This window comes from Vicia villosa, linkage group LG7 (genome assembly GCF_029867415.1).
Source record: "Vicia villosa cultivar HV-30 ecotype Madison, WI linkage group LG7, Vvil1.0, whole genome shotgun sequence".
In the NCBI taxonomy this organism is placed as follows: domain Eukaryota; kingdom Viridiplantae; phylum Streptophyta; class Magnoliopsida; order Fabales; family Fabaceae; genus Vicia; species Vicia villosa.
In genome coordinates this window covers 88,325,591-88,349,017 of record NC_081186.1, presented here as the reverse complement: position 1 = coordinate 88,349,017, position 23,427 = coordinate 88,325,591, and the positions used below count along the sequence as shown (strand labels likewise).

Here is a 23,427-nt window from a genome sequence, read left to right as displayed (position 1 = left end):
ACAAACTTGTCTTCTATTTTGGAAGTCAATCTACGTGATTAGAGAAGCTTGGTAGGTGTTGATAGGGCCATAAAGTTTACTTCAATATATGAAGTTGAAGGAATAACTTATGCGGCATTAATTTGAGATGGATTTCAGTTTTAAAAATTTTAAAAATAAAAATTAGTTTTAGTTTTGAATTATGAAACTTTCAAATAATAAAATTATTTAAAAAAATAAAATAAAATTTATATTCATACTAAACATTTCTTAATTTAAATATTCATGCAATTAGGTTCATAAATTATAATAAATATATAATAAATATAACTTTAATAATAGTGGTGGTTAAAGTGGTGGTAGTCGGCAAATTGCATGAATGGTGATTGTTGATCGGTGGTGCATGAGTAGTTAGATTGGAGATTTGCGATGGTGGAAGTGGTAATCAACAATGATCAACGTGGTGTTTGCACTATTATAAATAATATATTTATTTTCACCTCAGCCAAAATAAAATCGAGATATAATGGCAAGGCGCACCGTATTTTATTTTATTTTTAAAATAACCACTTATTTCATTAGTTTTTAATATAACTGAGGAGAAAAACGATTCAGGACATGTTTTGAATCTCAGCTATTGCAGTTTATGTTTTTATTTGTTTATAAATGTATACTAAATAATCTATCTCTTCGATTTCTGTAATGACCAAGAGATAAATAATCATATTTTATTATAAATACACTCGTTAAGCATAATTTACCATAATTCTAACCTATATGTAGCTACCTCAAACTCGTACGCATTATTTTTTGAGAAGGATTGTAAGACAGAAAATATTCAATGTTCTTCTATCCTGGAACAAAATATTTTTTCTGCTTTTGCAATCTATCTCACATAATGATGTTAATGTTGTTGTTGTATTTTTGAAACAACGCTCTGTTAAAGAAGGTTAGAAAGATTCTCTATGATAAATTGCAAGTCCAGAAAGTCATTCTTGCTTCAAATTAAATAAAGAATGGAGTTCAATCGGGATGTGTTGATGTGCATAAGGATATTCCTTCTGCACGGTGCGCGTAAATACTCAAATATTATTTATATTACTCAAAGTATTATATTTATTATTCAAAATAATATACAGATTATTCAAAATAGTATAAATATTACCCAGAACAATGAATATATTACTCAAAATAGTTAAAATTCGATATTACTCAGAATTGTGTAAATATTAATCAGAATAGTGTACTCATTACTCATAATTAATAATTATTCATAATTAATAGATGTGTACAAATAATGCATATATTATTCATGGATTATGATATTATTACCCGTTTCTAACTAAAATGTTACTCGGAACAGTTTAAATATTACTCGTACGAAACTTATGCACTGTGCAGAAGGATATACCTTATGTAAATCAACCTAACCCGAGTTCAACCTTTAAAAAGATTAGAAGTTGGATGCATACAAGATATGCAACAAAACCTTGAATTACAACGACGATGATGAATCTGAATTTGTTTAATATTATGTGTAAATAATGTAATGTTTGAAAAAATAAGATATTTTACCAAGGGGGTATACATATTTTATCTCCGTAAATATATTGATCATCGTCCTTAAACAAATCATTGTCGTCTACTTTATGAATCACAACGCTCAAGATACTACCATTAGTGATCCACGTGAAACATAAAAAACTTCCATAATAAAAGCATTCTGAATATCAAAAAGTAAGTGAAGCATCGAGAAGCGCTTGAAACTTTCTTTATCCACCACTTTAAGGTTTGCAAGGGCATTTTCCATAAAAAGTTCTCTATGATGGATTGCAAGAGCAGAAAATTATTTTAGTTTAAAGTTTGTGTTCTAAAAAATTTATTTGAGCAGAAAACCGTTCATTAACCTAACTTTTTTTATATCAAAAACAAATGCATACAAAAGCTATAAAGAATATATGGAACCCAATATTTAATCTATCCTAATTTTTAATGATTCGAAAATCTAAATTCAGATCTTCAGATTTTTTTTAATATTTTGTATAAACAATATAATATTCATGGTAAACAATGTAGTTTTTAAATAAATTAATTTATTAATATTCTGTGTAAACAATGTAACGAGTTTAAAAATAAAAAAAATAATCCATCTTATCTCTCGTTTTATTGATAAATTGAGAGGTATGATGCGTTACTTTTGAAAATAATTAAAATGCAGAAGTTAGGGTTCAAACCCATATGCAAATAACTTAACTCCTTGGTTTTTATCAACCAATAGGTGAAGTGGCAGTTTTTAATGATGTCATTCGTTACCTCGCTTCTGTAGCCGCAGTTAAACGCAATTCGTGTACGAGATAAAATGTGTTATTCGTAGTAGAGTTGAGAGAGTAGTCAAGACGGTCGTTGAAGGTGTTCATAGTGGTGGTCAAATTAAAGATTTTATGTGGATAAAGCACTCATCAAAAGTGATCATAGGTGATAGTCAAATGTGGTTGGTGGTGATTCGTGGTGGTTAGAGTTAATCGTAATGGTGGTTAGAATAATGGTCTGATTAGTAATAAATGATGATCGTAATAATTGTTAAGGTAGTGGTCAATGATCATTGACAACGGTGTCTTAACTTAAAAAAAAAATTGAATTCTAATGAAAAACAATTTTGAAATTAATTAAAAATTAAATCAACTTTATTTTTTTCACATATTTTGATTTTAAAAATAACTTTCAAAAATTAAAAATCAAAAACTCACCATCACTCCAAGCGAATCCTTAATTTTTTTTTAATCTTCTTTGACAAGTACTTTTAATTTCTTTGTGAAACCAAACTGTTACAATTTAGATTTCTACACATTTAAATGGAAGGAAAGAAAATAATACAAAAATTGGTGGAAAAATGGACCTGTAGAATATAGGAAAATAGATCCTCTCTTGCTCCTCTCTTATGCCATCCCTCTCGTGCTTTATTTAGTGGCTGAAAATTGATAAAAAATATTTAAATAAAATGATGTTGCTTTGAAAAGTGAGAAAAAATATATAAATGCCTAAGATTGATGGCTGAATGGAAGCAATAGATAAAACACTATAGAGAATCCAAATCCAGAATATAATGATTTGGATAATATGACCAATGAAAGAAGTTATTTGAATATGATTTACAGGTGTAAAATAAAAGTGAAAAATAGATATGCCATATGTGGTTGATTGATTTGATTTTTTGTGGTGTGTACATTTGAATTTTTCATCAATTAATTTTTACCTCATATGTAAAATGTCTAACAGGTTGTTGGCATTCGTGTGAATGGTTAAGTTACACATCAATTAAAAATGAAGAAAGTGTTGGATATATAAGATAAATGACTCATACTCTCACTATCTTAAGGTTTTGACTGTATATGTGGTGTCAATGTTTCTTGAATCATAAATATCTGGCTAATTGATACTTCTAGCGTCCAGACTCCCCAACAAGTGGCATCATAGCCATGGTTAGACTCAGTGAGGGGGAGCGTAAATGGAATCCTAGTATAAATCAGGGCTAGTGGTGTGAGAAACTTACACTTGTGAGTGAGAGTGTTGAGATTCAAGTTTGAGTGGCTAAGTGTCACATTGACTAACAATGGAGGAAATGCTAGATATATATATAAGAGATAGGACCCAGATTCCCATCTATTTAAGTTTTTGGTGGATATGTGATGTCAAAGTCTCTTGAATCCCGATTGTTTAGCATTTTAACACTTTTGACATTCCCCGTGCTCTCTAACATAACCACTCTGAGGTGGGTGGACATTTATAATTTATATATTTTAGTTCTATCTCATTTATTTGGATTAGGAGAGACGTGAGGTAGATGGATATTAAAATTGACAAATATGCAGTTAGCACATAACTGAGACACATGTTTAAAAATTTATGTCATAATTAAGTTATTTTCATTATTTTTGTAAAAAGAAGATGCTTTTTAGAGATAAATTTATAGAGACAAACAAAAGACTTCTTAGGGTTCATCATAGCATAAGATTTGTGAGATGATTTATTTGAAAGAACATATGAAAAATATCTTATGACATTATTTTTAAGATTTTTTCAACTTATTTTGATAAGTTCTTTAAAATAACTCAATTTTACATTTTTTATTTTAATATAAAGTATAAAATACAGTATAAAAATAAATAAATTCATTCGTATATAATAAAATAGACCGGTCTGATATGGTTGTTTGCTTCTGTTCCTTGATGGCCTAGTTAGTGATCGGTGTTGTGTGAAATTTTAGTGTTGTTTTGGTGGTTTTGGCTTGTTTGAGCGGGTGTCGTCTGTGTGTTGGCAACTTATTTTGCCGCTGGCCTTTTGTTGATTTTGCTGGTTCTGTTTGCTTTGTTTTTTGTTTCCTCTTAGCACAACGTGTGCTTGTATTTATGGGTGCGGGTTGATCCACGAACCCGTTAACTAAAACCGAACCAATCCATAAATTACAGACACCGTTCATTTACGGGTATACCCAACGTAACCCGCAACAGCTCAGATAGTTTTGGTTCGGGTATCGGGTTTGACTTTTGCAACCCGCGGACCCGTTGATCCAAACCATTGATGTTACCTTAGTAATTTTTAATTTTTTTATTATTATTTTAAATAGAAATATAAAATTATCATCTCAGTACTAACCATAATATTTTTAAAAAAGCTTTATTCTCCACCAACAATACTATTAAATCAATGAGTTTACGTAATTCTAAGACTAAATATTGTTTCTTATTTTCTTTTCTATCATTTACAACTTACGTATTATATAAAAATAATGTGTCTTGTGGAATTTTATACGATTATCTAGTGTTATGTCATGTTGATGAATATTACTAGATATTATATGATGTGCTTCATCCATTTTGTGTGTTAGAAATAAGTATAAATATATTGAATTTTGTTACAATATTTATAAATTGAAAAAAATCATTATTTTTTAATTTGAAACACAACTCACGAACTCAATCCAACCTATAATGAACGGGTCGGTTCGGTTGACTTTAATAATGAAATTGCGGGTTGGACGCCGAATCCACTTCATTGAAGTTTGAACGAGTTGGATAACGGGTTAGACCGAATGCAGTCCAACTCAACCCATATACACCCCTACTTATATTTGTATTCGGATATTTGTTCCCTTGTCATCTTTATTAATATATCTTGCTATGAAAAAAAAATAAAGAAAAAACTTTTAAGAAAAAATAACTCTTCAAATGAATTTGTTGGATGAACTAACCGGTTGTTATATGTTCAATCTTAGTCATATTTATTTATTAAACCCACAAAAAGGTGTTACCATGAATGTAATGATTTTGATGATTCTTTTGGTGACAACGATAATTATATACAAGTTTGTTTGTATGTCATAATTTAATATAAATTTAATGTTGATGATACTATTAAATAAATATAATTGAATTAAACATTTGATACGTAGAAATCAATGAGAAAGGAAAATGGCAACAAAATAAGTGTTGGCGGTGGTTGGTATTGTTTCAATGATTTTGTTGAATTCATAATATGTTAAAAAAGTATTGTGGAAAAATAGTGTGAAGATGGCAAGAACACGAAACTAAGGTGAGTAAAGATGTAGTTGTTGTTTTGTGAGTATGTGTTGTAAAATATATGATTGAGCCACAGTTGGCATGGTGGGTTGTGGGGTAAAGCATTGAGCAACCAATGTATGTGGCGGTGGGCCTCTTTGGAGCGCCAGATATGTGTGTGTCTCTAGTGAAAGTGCTCATTTTTCTATCCTAGTTTGGCAGATACACCTCAGCTTCATTCCTTTTCTATTAGAGATCTCATGAAACATAGGCATACTATGGTCCACTCTATCAAAAGTGTTACACAAATGATTGGTGTATGTTCTTGAGGGATTATGTTAGCCTTGTAAATTAAGGTACAATAATTAAATACATCTCATTAGTTTAATGTAAGATTTACAAAAATACACACTTCATGTAATAATTTTGGTAACCGAGATAAGTAAACATATTAGAAATGCTATTGTGTTCATTAAGCATCATAATTTATTCCTTTAAATTATAAAACCATTCATTCTATTTATTCTAGTGTGAAATTGTACATGTTAATAAATTTATTAAATAAAAAAATATAATATATAGATAAATAGAATATAAGCGGGTAGCGGAAATCAAACTCACATCGTTAGCTTGGAAGATTATGGCATGTAAATGAGCTTATATAAGGTTGGCAGTTGATACCCCTCATGTTCGATTTGGGCTCTTTTCCGTTGTGCAGAAAGACCCAAATATGAATAGTTCATTTGTCTCACTTATTTAAGTGGAGAGAATCAATTTGGGTAGGAGAGATAGGGAGAAATTAAGGATTCAAAAGAGAGAAAAGATGAGACAAAACCTATTCCCATTTTTCTACAACCAGTTTCACTAAATTGACGATCCCAGATTCGTTAACTGTTAGATCAAGCTCAAATTTAGAGGACATATTTGCAACACCTATATCTAACTTTTAACCATTCAGAATCTCAAAACAATATTTAAGCTGAGACATGTCTGCTTCGCACTGAAGCTACAAATTTGGATAATTTTTCAGCTTTTTTATTCTTATTTGTAAATTAGTTTGTTTTGTGATTTGCGGTTGTTAACACTAGTTTGTGAATCACTTTAAGACTGTCTTGTACCCTTATTTGATTATAGTAGAGTTATTTCTTTGGTCTAGACGAATCGAGGTTTGTACTCTCATATTGAGGAATTTTTCACGTTAAAATATATGTGTTCTTTTGTGCTTTTATTTGTTCGTTTTGCTACTATATATTTGTTGTTGATCCTAATAGGTTCTTACAAATTTGAGAAATTTTATATTCATTGTGTATTGGTCTATTATTGTGTATTTCCCATTAAAGTGGCATCATAGCTCTTGGTTAATGGCTATTTTACTTGTTTGAATAATGAAGTCAAATACAAATATGAAGATGGTATTGTTGAATGGTTCGAATTACCATTTGTGGAAGGGCAAGATGAAAGACTTACTATTTTTGAAGAAATTGTAATTACCGATTCTTAGTTCCGCAAAGCCGGATTCTTGGCTAATGAAGAATGAGAGTTTAAACATCAGCAAATATGGGGTTTTATACGATAATATATAAAAGATAATATTTATAATCATATTGTTAATGAGTCACATGCAAAAATTTTGTGGGAGAAGATAGAGTCCTTATATGCCTATAAATCGGTGAATAATAAATTGTTCTCGTTGAATAACTTTATAAGTTTGAAGTATAAGGATGAGACTTCTATTTTAAATCACTTGAATGAATTTCAAAGCTCCTTGATCAGATCTCATGAATGAGTATCAAATTTGATGATGAACTTTTGGGACTATTTCTAGTGTTATATTTAACAGAGTCTTGGGAGACATTTCGTGTTTCAATCATAAGTTCTGCTTCTAGAGGCGTTGTTTCTTTGGAAACGACTAAGGGTGGTATTCTTAATGAGGAGATGAGAAGGAAGACACGTGGTTCTTTATCTTAATCTGAGATACTTATCAATGAAAATAGGGGGAGAATTCAGAAAAATGAACTGAATGGTGGTAGAGAGAATAACAGAAACAAGTCTAAGCCATAATACAAGAATATGGAGTGTCATTAATGTCACAAAATAGGACATATACAAAAGTATTATTATCAGTGAAAATGGATAACAAAGGCAAGAAAGGTAAGTCTAAACAAAGAGATCATGAAAATCACGATGGTGATTGTGTTACTACTTGTACTAGTGATGATCTTGTTATTCTCCATGATCATGAGTATAATAATCAATAATATCATGTTCATATTTGTATTTGACTTCATTACTCAAACAAGTAAAATAACCTCTAACCAAGAGCTCTGATGCCACTTTGATAGGAAACTAACACACAATAACAAAACAATACGCACCTTGTTAGGGAATCCAGGGGTGCCATATGTGTAAATGGCTTAAACGTTCAGGATCCAAGAGACCTTGACACAACATTTCCACCAAAAGTTTTAAGGCAATGGTGGTATTTGTCAATTCTCTTATATACCCACTATTTCTTCCATTTCTAGTTAATTTGAGAATTCACCTCTCACACTTGAATCCAAAAATCCTCCTCCTCACAAGTGCAAGTCACTCACATCACTAGTCTTGATCCACTTGTCTAACCGAGGCTCCGATTCCACTTGTTGGGGAGTCCCGAGGGTGCCAAAAGTGTCAACGACTTATGCATTCAGGATTCAAGAGATCTTAACACCACATATCCACTCAAAGCCTTAAGGTTTTCAATGGATATGTGTTGTCAAGGTTTTTTGAATCATGAACATTTATCCTATTGACACTTTCGACGCTTCCCAAACTCTCCCACAAGTAGTATTAGAGCCCTGGTTAGGCTTAGTGCAGGAGCAGAAGTGGTATTCTAAAATGGATCAAGGCTAGTAATGTGGATGACTCACTCTTATGAGGGAGACTGTTGGATTCAAGTGTGAGAAGTTAAGTCTGACATCGACTAAAAATGCAAAAAGTGTTGGGTATATAACAGAAAAGATTCATACCCCCATTGTCTTAAGTTTCTTGGATCTTTAACATTTTAGGTCATTGACACTTCGATGCTCCGATACTCCCCAACATGGAGCACCCATGAAATATGACACATAATAATTAACAAAACTAAAAACAAAACATGGGAAAACACGACACGGGACTACAGAACACAAGCAAGTGTGAATGCGACACGAGATAACAAAAATTGTGATACAATTAGAGATTATGAAAGTTGTGCAGTGCAAATGCGAGTGAAAGAGAAACGTTTGGCGTTCTTATCAAATTTTTAGATTTTTTCGATGATATTTTGGACCCGATATTTTGAATTTTTTTCTTTTAAAATAATATCAAACTCGAAAACCCATCTCAAATTTACAAGATTAAACTAGCCAATTTGAATATGAGCAAGTGTATAAAAATAAATCTGAGTGCGAGTCAATTCATTTTGATCTTCTAGACTCCTACATCTCAACCATATTGTCCTAAATTGATTAGTTAAACTCAGTTACAAGTTTTTTCAATTAAATTTAAAAAAAAAAACTCAATTGCAAGATGATATTCGAGTAAAGAGTTTATGTGAGGGAAATATGAAAACAACAATCTTCCCTCTACTTTTGACTCTCTATTTTACATCATCTAATGTCAAAGACTTAAAGGTGCCCAAATTGTAGGCGCAAGGTCGATTTTTTCTTGATAAAATGAATAAACAAACTTGCAATACAAAACATCTCATATATAGGTTTCTGGAATGATGAATTTTGGAGAGAAAGAAAGAGATGATAAAAGAAAAGAGAAATGGTGGGGTAGTGTGCAAGGTTGGTTTATGATGTATTTAAGAAGTGGTTAGTTCAATTGGATAAAGAAAGATCACCATACAATCATATTAACAAAAAGGAGTCTTCCATAGAGCTCTCTTTTATAATTTTGAATATCAAATTAATACTATTTTTTAAATTAAAAATTAAAAATTGGTTTTTAAAATTACACAAAATTTAATATTACTAAAAAATAAATGTAACCACCAAGAAGCATGTTTTCCTATTAAAAAACAAAAACCAAAGAAACACTCTCAAGTTAGAAACATCTGTGTGCTGTTTCCATCTACATCTCTCTTCCTCTTTATACTTCCATTTCACCTTTATATACCCTCCCTCCCCATTCTCATTCTTCCTACACCATCACCACATTCTCTCTCTCTCAGTTCCTTCTTTTCAGGTCTGTCTTCTTCTGCAATCTCATTCTTACTTTTTTGTTTTTTCATGCAAAGTTTTAGTTTTTCATGATTTTCAGCATCTGAATTACATTTTTGAGTTGATGGGTCATTGGGAAATATTGGATTAGTTTGTGTTTTGTAGATCTTGGTGTTTTCATGATGTGGACTCTGTCACTGTGTTCTTGACTAGTCTAACTCTCTTGTAAAATGATTAATTAAATTAATCATTTTAGTAATATTCACTTCATTTTCTCATCTTGAAAGAATTTTGCTCTAATGTAATTCCACAATTTAGTTGTTTTAGAACTTTCATTTTTTTTCACTCAATTTTCATCATAATATGTTCAGATCTGTGATTGCTTCTGCTTAGTTTGGCAATTCAATTAGAATTCCTAGATCTTGCTTTATAAGTACATTTCATAGTTTATATTCTATTGAATAATTTTGTTGTTGGTGTATGTTAAATTTTGCAAGATCTGGTTTCAGGAATTTTGTTAATAGTTATAGATTTAAGTTAATTGTTGACTAATGTTGAATGTTATGTAAACAAGAGAGTCTAGACAAAGTTGAAAAATTTATAATTATATTTGTTTATTATGCATTTGAAATTGTGTTTCAAGTTTGAACTTGAAGTTCATATTTTCTGTATATTGTTTCGACTTTCGAGAGCTGTCTCAAGTATTTTGATGCTCTGCGTAGGTTAGTCGTCGTTTAACTATAGTCGCAGTTTAACTCTGGCAAAACCAATACAGATTTTTTTTTTCCATAATTTAACTGTGGCAAATCCATAACGACCATTTTATACCATAATTTAACTCTGAATAGTATTTTATGAGGTTCTACTTAACCTCAGTTCAACTGTGATAAATTTTAGACTCTGTAGTCTGTCTTACACACCCTCATAGACAGTCTTCTTGATTGTTTCGATCAAGAAATCTAGTAATTTTTCACTTTGAAATATAGTAAGTTTTTTGTTGAGATCTAACATTCTTGAGCTTTTTTCTAATAGGAATTTGGAGAGAGTAGTGATTTGATTTGAAGAAAACAATCAAATATGAAGTTTTCAATGATTTTTCTTGTTAGCAACATTCTACTTCTTGTAACTTCACCAGCATTTGCGAAAACTGTAAGTCCACCGGCCCCGATCGCACCGACTCCAACTCCAACTCCGGCCCCCGCACCTGCACCAGATTATGTAAACCTAACTGAACTTCTCAATGTTGCTGGTCCATTTCACACTTTTCTCGGCTACCTCGAATCCACAAAAGTATTGGACACATTCCAAAACCAAGCAAACAACACAGAAGAAGGAATCACAATCTTTGTACCAAAAGACAGTGCCTTCAATTCCTTGAAGAAACCATCTCTATCCAAACTCAAAGATGATGAAATCAAACAAGTGATCCTTTTCCATGCATTGCCACATTTCTATTCCCTTTCCGATTTCAAAAACCTTAGCCAAACTAGCTTAACTCCCACGTTCGCAGGAGGCGATTACACGCTGAATTTCACCGATGATTCAGGAACCGTTCGCATTAACTCAGGATGGTCAATCACCAAAGTAACAAGTGCAGTTCATGCAACTAACCCTGTTGCAATTTATCAAGTCGATAAGGTCTTACTTCCCGAGGCTATTTTCGGAACTGATATTCCTCCTGCACCTGCTCCAGCGCCTACGCCAGAGATCGCGCCTGCAGCAGACTCCCCAACTGAAAAAAGTGCTGACAGTAAGTCGTCTTCGCCTTTGGCTTCGCCCGATGGTTCATCTGCTTACAAGGTACTAAGCTATGGAATTTGGAGCAACATTGTATTGGCAACTTGTGGTGTGTTGGTGATGTTCTTGTGAAGATGAAGATGAATTTGTTGAGTATTTAATTTTGATGTATCTACTTTTGATGATGATATTTGCTTTGATTTGAATCATTTTTTTGTGAACATAATGTGTTATTCAATATATGTATGAGAATGTGATTTCTATTAAACACTTTTTTAAATAAATAAATAAATAACTTGTAGCATGTTATTTTCATGTTATACTATGATTGTAATTATAGAGATTTTTTTTAGTTGGGGTAGGTTGATATTAATTGATTTTAAAATTTATTTTTAGTTTTGAAATAGATAAATAAATAAGGATTTGAAAAATAAAATGGATCTTGTAAAGTTTAAGGTGCTTATGAGTCACCGACAATTTTTTTTTATGCTAGTGGCCATGTGATAGGAGAGTTTTGGCAGTCAAGATCTTGTGAATATAAAAAAGAATTTTCAACTTATAATCAATTTAACACCTCCTAAATGAAATAAAACATACAAACTAGTGAAGGTATCATCATGAATTTGCTGTGATTTGAAGGAAAAAAAACACTCTTTATAGTTTTTGGTTACGGTAGTTTAATGAAAATAAATAACTGATATTAAGCATACAGATAATTTTCGATTTACACCACAATTATTTTGTGTAGGGTGTATTGATGGGCTGGGTGTGCAATTTTAAAACACCAGCGTTAGAAATGTTGGTACTTAGCATTTGTTGGACCTTTGAATGGTATGCTATCATCAAAGTCTAGTAGTCTAATCGCAACATATTTAGATGGATATGTTTAGATGGATGATATAAAATGATATAAACTATTCAATGAAAAAACAAATATATAAGTTGAAATTATTATGAAAAATCAATATTTCAAGTATTGGTGTAACCAGTTACATGGTGTATTGTTTTTGTCTTTGAAACAGGTGTAATCGGTTACTGTGTTTTGGTATCCAAATGGTGTATTGTTTTTGTCTTTGAAACAAGTGTAATTGGTTACTGTGTTTTGGTATCCAGTTACCGGTGTATTGAATTCTTTTTTAGAAACAATTGTAATTGGTTACAGATTTGGCGTAATCAATTACAAGGAGTTAGTTTCAGTTTTTTAGTTCTGTTACTTGTGTCTCATTCAATTGTAATTTGTATAAACACTAAAGGGACATCTCAATCAATGTTAACATGCATTCTCACCCTCAATTATACTCTCTCTAATTATACTCGTGCCAGGGAAGAAATGAAGATTATCTTTGATAAGTCTTGAAATCCCTTTAAAAGAGTTATGTCTTTTGAGTAATGGGGTGAATCTTGCCTATGGCATAAGAGAGTAGCTCATATCCACATGAATCATCTGAACAAGTTGGTCCGCAAGAATTTAGTAATCATTTTTTCAAATTTGTGATTTGAAAAGCAAGGGTTATGCAATGCGTGCTAAAATGGTAAACAAATGAATGTCTCTTTTAAATCTTAAAAATATTGCTTATACAAATAGGAATTTACAACTGGTGCGTATGGATCTTTTTAGCCCATCCAGGACCATGAGTTTTGGCGAGAATAACTATCAGGACCGTCATAAGTTTTCAGAGGCCTTATGTAGGTTAACCATAATTTAAGTGTGACATATCAAATAGGGGACCTATTTTTTCATAGTTTAACAGTCACAAATATTATATGTGGCCCTTTTTACCAACAATTTATACATGTCAAATTTTAGACCATGTGCGATAATCCGCCTTGTACACCCTTAAAGACGGCCCTGATTATTATGCCCTTGTAGTTTTGGATGAGTATACTCGTTATACAGGAACAATTTTCTTATATCATAAAAGAGATGTGTTTGATTCCTTTCGGAAATTAGTCAAGGTTATCCAAAATGAGTAAGACCTAAATATGTATCAATTTGAAATGATCATGGTGGTGAATTTCAAAATTTGAATTACAAGTATTACCGTAATGAGAATGAAATTGAGCACACTTTTTTTCTCCACGAACACTCCAACAAAATGGGGTACTAGAACGAAAAAATAGATTGTTTAAAGAGGTGGCGAAGATGATGCTCAATGAGACTAATATTCCTAATTACTTTGGAGTGATGTTGCAAGCAATGTTTCCTATGTGATGACTCATGTCTTGATAAGACCAGTTCTAAAACAGGCGCCTTATGAGTTATTCAAAGTAAGGAAGCCTAATATTTTTCACCTCCATGTGTACATATGCAAATGCTTTATCCTTAATAACAGGAAAGTTGATCTTGAAAAGTTTGACGCTAAAGCTAATGAAGGACCATTCTTATTCCACTTCTAGTAAATGTTTTAGAGTTTTTAATAAAAGAATCCAGTTTATAGAATAGTTAGTTCATGTTACCTTTGATGAAACTAACCCAAAGTCAATAGAAGTAGATGTTGTTGGTTGTGCATGTATCTTAGAAAAAACATCTCTAGAAGATAAAGACCAAGATCAAAACAAAAGTCAAGACCGAGATCAAGATAAAATTCAAGATCAAGATCTATACAAAGAACGAGGTCAAAATAAAAGATCATCAAGGTAAATATTCAAACATTAATCATCGGGATCTTCCAAAAGAATAGAGGATCGCAAGAAATCATCTAATCTAGAATGTCATTGAAGATATTTTTAAGGGAGTCACAACCAAACACTCCTTAATTTTTTTATTAAATAATTTTTTATGTGTTTCACCATCAGTATCCGACCCACTTGATCAACTAATTTGATTCGGATGCCGGTTCCAATTTATTTCCGATCACAATTGCATGATCAAACTGTAATCCTCCCTACCAAGTTCAACGTTAATTACTACTAAGGGTCTGTTTGGTAAAAATAGTGGTTGAGTGATCAGCTAGCTGATAGTTTATAGTTGATGGCTGATGACTAATAGCTTATAGCTTATGGCTGATGGTTGAGACTGATAACTGATAAGTTAATTGAAGTGTTTGGTAAAATTAGCGGTTCAAGTAACTTATAAATGTAAAATGACTTAAAAGATATTTAATACATAATTATTTAATTTGAAAATAAAATAAATTATAAATGATAAAAATAAGTTTATGCTAAAATAATAAGGATAAAAAAGGAAAAAAAAAGAAAGGAAAAACTATAAGCTATAACCTAAAATGCTATTTGAAATAACGTCTGAAAAATGAGCTATAAGCTAGTAAAATAAGCTATAAACTAGTGATAAAAAGATTGTTACCAAACATGTTTAAATTGTCATATGAGCTTATAAACTATAAACTATACGCCATAAGCTCAAAATTATACTTTACCAGATCCTAAATTAATCGGCCATTTATATTTTGTTATTAAGGAAGTTATTATTTACATTCCTTTATTCAATATTAAATCATTTATAATCCTTAATTTTTTTAATAATTTTTTTTATGTTTTCACCATCAGTACCCGACCCACTTGACCGACTAATTCGATTCGGATGTCAATTCTGACATCAAGTGGTTCAAGTCTCTTTCTAATCGTAGTTATGTGATCAAATCGTAGTCTTCCTTATCAAATTCAGCACCAATCACCACTAGACCTAATAGGTACTAACCATTTATATTTTTATTAGTAAGGAAGTTATCATTTACATTCCTTCATTCAATATTAAATAATTTATAATCCTTCATTTAATATCAAATTATTTACATTCATTCAATCATCATTTCTCTTCCATCAATGTCCCACCTCTATTAAACTCATTAAATTGTCATTCTCCTAAAACCCAAGTAACTAAAAAATAAAAGAATAGATCAACCCATTGATTCTCATCTGACAATGAAAGACAGGTGTCATAGAGTGTTGCATTGCATATATGGCAAGAGTGAAATAAAAGGAAGAAAAAAAAAAAAGCATTTTTGATTGAAGATAGTATAGTAGTATTTTGTTGCGTTCCCATTCGGCCATTCCCTTGTCCTTCGCGGCTCCTTTTTCTCTCAACCCCATTTCTCACTTTCCTACAAACAAACACACACTTCTTTCTCTCGTTCCTTTCTTCCGCAAAAATGAATACTTTTTTCAATCTGAACCCATAAGGTACGTCTTTTTCTTTTCGGAATTTGCTATTGGATTTGTTGTTTTTTCACGCAATCGTTGATTCCAATGTGTTAAAGGTTTGATTTTGTTTGTTGGGTCAGTGTGTTCTTCTTCCAACTGTTTGATCATTTTCCTCAACCAAAGTTCATCATCAACATGTCTAGTTTTGTGGGTGTCCTTGTTTCTGATCAATGGCTTCAGAGCCAGTTCACCCAAGTCGAACTTCGAACCCTCAAATCAAAAGTAAGTTTTCTTGATTGTTGATAAGAATCTAGATGTATCTGATTGTTAAATTGTGAAATTGTGTAATGTGGAATGTGTTTGTGTTGTTGTTGTAGTATGTATCTCAAAGAACTCTATCGGGACGTGTTACCGTGGGAGATGTGCCATCCGTTTTCAAGAAATTAAAGGCTTTCTCTGAGCTTTTTACCGAGGATGAAATTAAGGATGTATTGGCAGAGTCATATCAGAATATGGATGATGAAATTGACTTTGAGTCCTTCCTTAGGGTGAGTCTTTTTTGGTTCTTTCGTTGATGTTCTTCAAAAGATAAAGCTTTAGGTTTTTGTTCCCATTCGGATTCTTTGTTTTGTTTCGTATATGATTCTTCTGTCTTAGAATATGCGTTTTTGTTGATTTCTTAGATGAAATAGTATGAAAATGGATAAATTGCACTTGTCTCCATAAGCTTAAATGATACATCTACTCCCTTGAGTTAGGAAAAGACATTGACATCTCACTCAATTGCCCGAATCTTCCATCTATTAGGTAAAAATAGAGGGCGTGTATGTGTTTCATTTAAGCCAAACTAAGGGGATGATTGTGTGCAATTTTTCAGACATATAAGAGTGGCCTTCATTGGAAAAACAGAGGGGGTGTGAGCGATATTTAAGAATTCCCCATAGTAGATGAGTGCAATTTGCCACAAGAGCAGACTAAAACGTTGTTTGATGCTCAATTTGTCTCTGGGTCTTAGCATGTATGCACCTAGCTTGAATGTATACTTTTGTTTTTGTTTTGAATGTTTGAGTGGGAAAATATATTCAGTTTATTTGCAAATACTTTTATAGGTATTATTATCTATATATTGAACCCAGCAGCTTATTTATTGACATTGTGTTGTAGGCACATTTAAATTTGCAAACTCGAGCTATAGCAAAAGGTGGTGGTTCAAAAAGTTCTTCTTCATTTTTGAAGACAGCCACAACGACTGTTCATCATGCAATTAATGAATCTGAGAAGGCTTCTTATGTTGCACATATTAACAGTTACCTGGCTGAAGATAAATTCATGAAGCAGTTTCTTCCAATTGATCCATCTGCAAATGGATTGTTTGATCTTGCTAAAGATGGAGTTCTGCTCTGGTAAATGATTGGCGCAAAACATGAGATCATTTTTTTTTTAAAGACTTTAACATTTTTGCTCTCCTATTTTATTGATTTTTTTTATTGCTGCAGCAAGCTTATTAATATTGCTGTTCCTGGGACCATAGATGAACGAGCTATTAATACAAAACGGGATCTTAATCCTTGGGAGAGAAATGAAAATCACACCCTTGGCCTCAATTCAGCCAAGGCTATTGGGTGCACAGTGGTTAATATTGGTACTCAGGATATGGTTGAAGGAAGAGTAGGTTCAATCTTCTTTTTGTCCCTATCCCCTTTTTTGCGATTTTAATTGTCTGAATTTTGAAAAACTATAATACTTCAATTATGAACATTTTCTTGTTTGTTTATTTGTAGCCTTATTTGATACTTGGTCTGATTTCACAAATAATCAAGGTATGCTACTGAAATCTACTCCCTTTTTACTTGCATAGTATGGAGCTAAGAGGAGGGATTGACACCTTTCTGATTTTGATTATTCATTGGAAATACTTTTCAACTTACGGTGTATTCTGTTTTTCCATTACGTGGCAACATTAGATTCAACTATTAGCTGATCTCAATCTGAAGAAAACTCCTCAACTTTTGGAATTAGTGGAAGATGATAAGGTGATATTAGCTAATATTCTTCTTGCTGTTTGTAATTTGCAAGTCCCGTGATATTCTTTCCTTTACAGCATTTGTCAGAACTACAATTAAATTAAATCTCTTATTATGTTATGATAAAATGGCAGGATGTGGAGGAGCTTATCAGCTTACCACCCGACAAGGTTTTATTGAAATGGATGAATTTCCACTTGAAGAAAGCCGGATATGAGAAACAAGTTACAAATTTCTCTTCTGATGTAAAGGTGAGGGAAATGCTATTTCTTACTGTATGTTTACTTACTCTAATAGAAGTTGTTAAAAATGATAAAAGTAAGTCGTTACAGTATCATGTAAATATACTCGTGTGTGTACTGTATAGACTACCCAAATTCCTTTACTCGCTTTCTCGTTTTTCGCTTTCTAACACTAAACTACTTTAGGGTTTGGCTCCTCTAGAGTGATAAACTGTAGAAAGAAATTAAGGAGGTATAATAAGGTTATAAAAATTAATGAACCAGTATTGTAGTACTCCTTACGAACCCTTTTTGTTAATCAGTGAAGAAACTGTGGACCACCTTATGCTCGTTTGTTCTTGACAGCGTTCAATAGTTTTCTAGGAATGGATTCACTGTATTGTCCTACATCCTGCTGATTACTGAATCATTGTGTGACACATTTTCCTCACATAGCAGATGTTTGATAGATGTAAACAGATACAACATGGTTATAAGCTGCCACGGGTCTATTTTATTCTTAATACTTTCTTTTTTGCAGGATGGAGAGGCTTATGCTTACTTGCTTAATGCTCTTGCTCCGGAAGTTGCAGGCCCAGGTGCCTTGGCCACAAAGGATCCTACAGAAAGAGCAAATATGGTTCTTGAGCAGGCAGAGAGGCTAGATTGCAAGAGATACCTCACTCCAAAGGACATAGTGGAGGGGTCGCCTAACCTTAATCTTGCATTTGTTGCTCAAATATTCCAGCATAGGTATGGGTTACTTTAAAGATGTTGCAAATTCTGCTATTCGCTTTGTTGCAAAGATATACATTAAGATTTTTTGGGGCACGCCTCCAAGAACCCATGTTTTTTTCTTTACCCTTTTTTTTTTCCTTATCTTATAAATTCAAAAATCTCTGGTACTTTCACTTGTGTAGGAATGGCCTTACAGTTGACACATCGAAAATGTCCTTTGCTGAGATGATGACTGATGATGCACAGACATCTCGGGAAGAAAGATGCTTCAGACTCTGGATTAACAGTCTTGGAATTGTTACTTACGTCAATAATGTTTTCGAGGATGTCAGAAATGGGTAGCCTTTCCACCATTCAGTTGGTTCATCATCTGTCATCTACACGGAGTACTTGAAAATTTTCCTTAACCTAACTACTGGTTATGGTTTTCTTTATTTCCTTTTCCACAGATGGGTTCTATTAGAAGTTCTTGATAAGGTTTCACCTGGATCTGTCAATTGGAAGCAGGCAACAAAGCCTCCTATAAAGATGCCATTTCGAAAAGTGGAGAATTGCAACCAAGTTATAAAAATTGGGAAGGATCTTAACTTTTCCTTAGTAAATATTGCTGGTAACGATATTGTACAAGGGAATAAGAAGCTTTTATTAGGTTAGTTTAATGATTTTCAGCTTTATAATAGATTTGTATTGTTGGTGAAGTCGATATGTTTGTTTGATAGCATATGAGTGTCTAACAAGAATGTTTATCTCTGTTTGTCCGGCAGCATTTATGTGGCAGCTTATGAGATTTACCATGCTTCAACTTCTAAGAAACTTGAGATCACACTCGCAAGGTAAAGAGATTACTGATGCTGATATATTGAACTGGGCAAACAACAAAGTGAAGAGAGCCGGAAGAACGTCTCAAATGGAGAGTTTCAAGGTGATAAAACAGAAAGAAAGAAAAAAACAGTTCTTTTATGTGTGGACTACTACAGATTTATTAATTTATTTTATTTCATCAGGATAAAAATCTTTCCAACGGTATTTTCTTCCTTGAGCTTTTGAGCGCTGTAGAGCCAAGAGTGGTCAATTGGAGTCTAGTTACTAAAGGAGAAACTGGTCTGTCAACTTGAAACTATTTAATTTCTTATCAAGCATTTAGTTTAACATTGATGTGATGTGAATATGTTATCTTCCACGCAACAATTGAAACGATCAAATGTATATCTGTTGGACAAATCGCAGATGATGACAAGAAGTTGAATTCAACATATATCATCAGTGTCGCCCGAAAACTTGGATGCTCCATTTTCCTGTTACCTGAGGACATTATAGAGGTAATGTCAAGTATATGTAATTTTTCCGTGTTTCATGAAAAATCAACTTCATTGATTTTGTTCAGTTGAAGAGTGCTAGCAACACACTTAGACCCTTTCTTGTATTGATTAAAATTCATATGGATCCCCACGAAATCTTGTGGATCCCATAAAATGTTGATGCTTACCTAAGATTATAGCATACATACTTTAAACTGTTCTTAATAGGGCTTATTTTGCATTTAACCTTAACAGGTAAACCAGAAGATGATACTTACTTTATCTGCTAGCATCATGTACTGGAGTCTGCAGCATTCTGAAGAAAACATCACTCCAGAGGCGGCATCGCCCGTAGCTTCAGTAGACGGCGACCATGAAACAGATTTAGTCAATGAGGTATCTGATTTAGCCATTCATGATAGTGCTTCAGAGAAAGCCAGCTCTCCTTAAGTTGGCAATATGGAATCTTTGCCGACATTAAAAAAGGAAGCCTGTTAAAAAATTGAAATAAACCATTCATTTTTGTTTATAGAATAGAAGGTTGAAGCCAGCCTCTTGGTGCTCGGCGCAAAAGAAAGGGCTTATATTTTTTCATGAAAAACCACAGATTATAGAAGGGTCTTGTAAAATTTGTTTTAGTGCTTTTTTTGTATATTCTTTGACGAAAATCGTATGCATTTTTTTCTCTCAATAATAAGAAAAGGGAGGAAGGCATCAGTTTTATTTTCTGTCTGATAGTCAATATTACTCCTAATGCGATCTTGCCGATTTGTGCCTGCACTCCATTTCTGTGAGTGATTTTTCTAGTTCAGGTTTGGTATTGTATAAGCTGATGGATGGTTGGGATGATGGTATTTAATTTATTTGTTTTTCCTTCAAATACAAAATTATTCTTGATTTCTTTTCATAACTTGGTTCTGAATATTGCCAACAGAATTATGAAATTCAACTGGTTTAGCACAATCCTTTGTTATCTCATCTCATTCATCCTTTCCTCTCAAATTTGGGTTACCTCTATTTATATCATATTTGAGGTTTGATTAAAGCATCGCATTGAAAAGTAAATTTAGTATCTCATTTTCAGAAACTATGTTCTATTTGGTCAATCCATCTTATCAATGCTTCTATATAACCTCTCATTCGAATTAATTTGAACCACCTAATATGACATTTTTCATCTTTTCTATAATAAGAGTTATCTCATTTTTCGTTTTTAATAACTAAACCTTTTGCTTATGACATGTCTAGTCTATTTTAGGTATTTTTTTTATTTAAAAAAAAAACTCTGTATTTAGTTATAGGGACCAATCATACCGTTACCTACAGAAGGTTCAATTGAAGGAAATATATAAATTATTTGTTTCTATCGAGATTGTATCCGAAACCTTAAAAATATGATTCTTATCATAGTTGAGTTTATTTTTTTAAAGCTCTTTAACACAATGTTTTAAAAATCAAACCGAACTAGCCGGTTCAATTAGTTACATCGGGAATCAGAGCTGACTTTGGTCCGGACAACCCTTTAAATAATAGCATTGAACCGTCTAAAATCAAAGAATCGGAACCGGTTTTAAAAATTCGTCTGGTTCAAAATATGCATCAAATTGATTTTTTTTTTTTATTGTTTAATATGTCAATATCAAAACTTAAACATTCTTCAATCATACAATTTTTTTCCAATAATCACACAAACTTTTAAGTTTTATCACTCTGTTATAGTTTTCCTTTCAATCACACTCCATCATCATCACATTGTCTTTTTCAAACTTAATCACGGTTGTCCAACTCAATATAGATTGTCATTCAAGTCAATATTGTCAATTATGACTTGTTTGTCGTCGTTCAACTCGAATTTGCTTATTTTCGTTCAATTAAGTATTTGTATAGTTAATTTATTTATTTATTGAAATTCTTTAATTTGTTCAAAATATTTTTAAATGAATGTTGAATTTTTTTTCTTTTAGCATTCTATTGGATTTTTACAAGTTCATTTCTTCAAAAATTCCCATAAAGTCGTGTTTCTTTCTTTTTGGATTTTTAAAATTTTTAGCAGTTTATATTTCTTTATTTTTTTCGGTAGTCATGACTAGAGGACAAGACAACATGATTGCTTGTAGATGGATTGACTAAGCTGATAGAGCAGTTCTAGCGAGCTCTCGTGCTGGAATAATTGAAAGGAATGATTTAAATATTCAGGTAGGTAGAATAGTTCCCATCGGTTCTCACAGGAGGAGGATGGTTGAGCAGTCACATGAATCCCGTACTCTCCAACGTATATGAGGTAGAGTTGAACGGCGCGGAGACCTTGATGCAAAAGTCGATGATATGGTTGTTGCGTGTAAAGACAGTAACTCATGAGAAAATAGAAACTCAAATTGAGGCTTAGGATGACACATACAGGTATCTGTTAAGGCTGACACGAAGATGGAGGCTCAGACTGAGACAAAAGTGACGACTCAGGCTGATACAGAAGCGTCTGTACACAGAGAGGTGAGCTTCCTTGGAGGGCCTATTAATCGTACCTTGCTCACTGCGTATGTCAATCAAGTGGCATTTAACTATCGTAGGGAGAAGAATAATTATTTTATTTAAAGTTTTTTTATTACCGATTAATCGAAAATAGCTAATAGTTTATACTTTAATTGTTACAGGATCGCGTACCGCTGAAGGTGCCCACTCATGGGACGAAGTTGAAAAAATTCCTTGATGTTCAGGTGCTTGATAATGTCAAACAAATTGTTGCTAATGTTGGTCTGCTTTCGTTGATAGATTGTTCACTAACCATGCTCCATGCTCCACCACTGTCTGTATTTGTTGAGCGATGGCATAAAGAGACATTCTCATTTCATCTATGTGAGATGACGATTTCCATGGATGATGCCTTATGCCTCTTTCATCTCCCTTTGCAGGTAACTTCCTTACTATTTTTTTCATTAACTAGGAGCTTCCATGTATTACAAATGACCAATACTTAGGGGTTAACAACGCCATGGTCATGGAGGAGTTTAGGTTTAATAGGGGATTTTACTTTCGTCTCTCTTGGCTTCAGGAGACATTTAGACACTGGTGGAGCACTTTATGTGTGAGGCGTCTTCTAGGATATACATCTTGTATATATTAGGATGTATTATTCTAGCGGATAAGTCTTATGTTTACATCAATGTCGGATACATATCTTTGTTTTCTAAGCTTAAGTATGTTGATTAGGCATAGGGTTGTGCTGCTCTGACGGTACTATATAGTGTCCTTGGAGAGGTAATTGTCTTTAAGATGAGACAACTTGCCAGTTATACGAATCTATTTAAAGACATTTTGCATATGTAATTTCGTCTTCTTGTGCAGTGTTGGATATACGAGCATTTCTCGTCCATTTGTGACAGACGCGTTTGTGTTTCTATCAGTGGCTCCCCACGAGCCACCAGATATAGGTCCAGACATTCACATCCAAGATATCTTCAGGAGTCCAAGCGAAGGATCGATGCGCTGACCGTAGACAATGTCATATGGAAACCTTACGTAGAACATAAAGTGTATTGGGACTTTGATGACACTACCTTATTTTCGGGTTTTATATAAGAGAGTTCAGT

General features: G+C 32.7%; 2 protein-coding genes across 2 annotated transcripts; both read left to right on the top strand.

Annotated features, from left to right (window-relative positions):
• Positions 1-9,590: 9,590 nt before the first annotated feature.
• On the top strand, positions 9,591-11,778 carry LOC131615638 (fasciclin-like arabinogalactan protein 7). Its single transcript, XM_058886779.1, has 2 exons — positions 9,591-9,746; positions 10,754-11,778. Exon 2 carries the CDS (start codon positions 10,799-10,801, stop codon positions 11,588-11,590), a length of 792 nt encoding a protein of 263 aa, XP_058742762.1. The 5' UTR covers positions 9,591-9,746; positions 10,754-10,798; the 3' UTR covers positions 11,591-11,778.
• Positions 11,779-15,343: 3,565 nt separating this feature from the next.
• On the top strand, positions 15,344-20,508 carry LOC131615637 (fimbrin-5-like). Its single transcript, XM_058886778.1, has 15 exons — positions 15,344-15,598; positions 15,700-15,841; positions 15,937-16,107; positions 16,724-16,962; positions 17,056-17,227; positions 17,341-17,379; positions 17,524-17,592; positions 17,718-17,834; positions 18,346-18,557; positions 18,725-18,880; positions 18,992-19,191; positions 19,307-19,464; positions 19,547-19,643; positions 19,770-19,861; positions 20,096-20,508. Exons 2-15 carry the CDS (start codon positions 15,755-15,757, stop codon positions 20,288-20,290), a joined length of 2,004 nt encoding a protein of 667 aa, XP_058742761.1. The 5' UTR covers positions 15,344-15,598; positions 15,700-15,754; the 3' UTR covers positions 20,291-20,508.
• Positions 20,509-23,427: the final 2,919 nt, after the last annotated feature.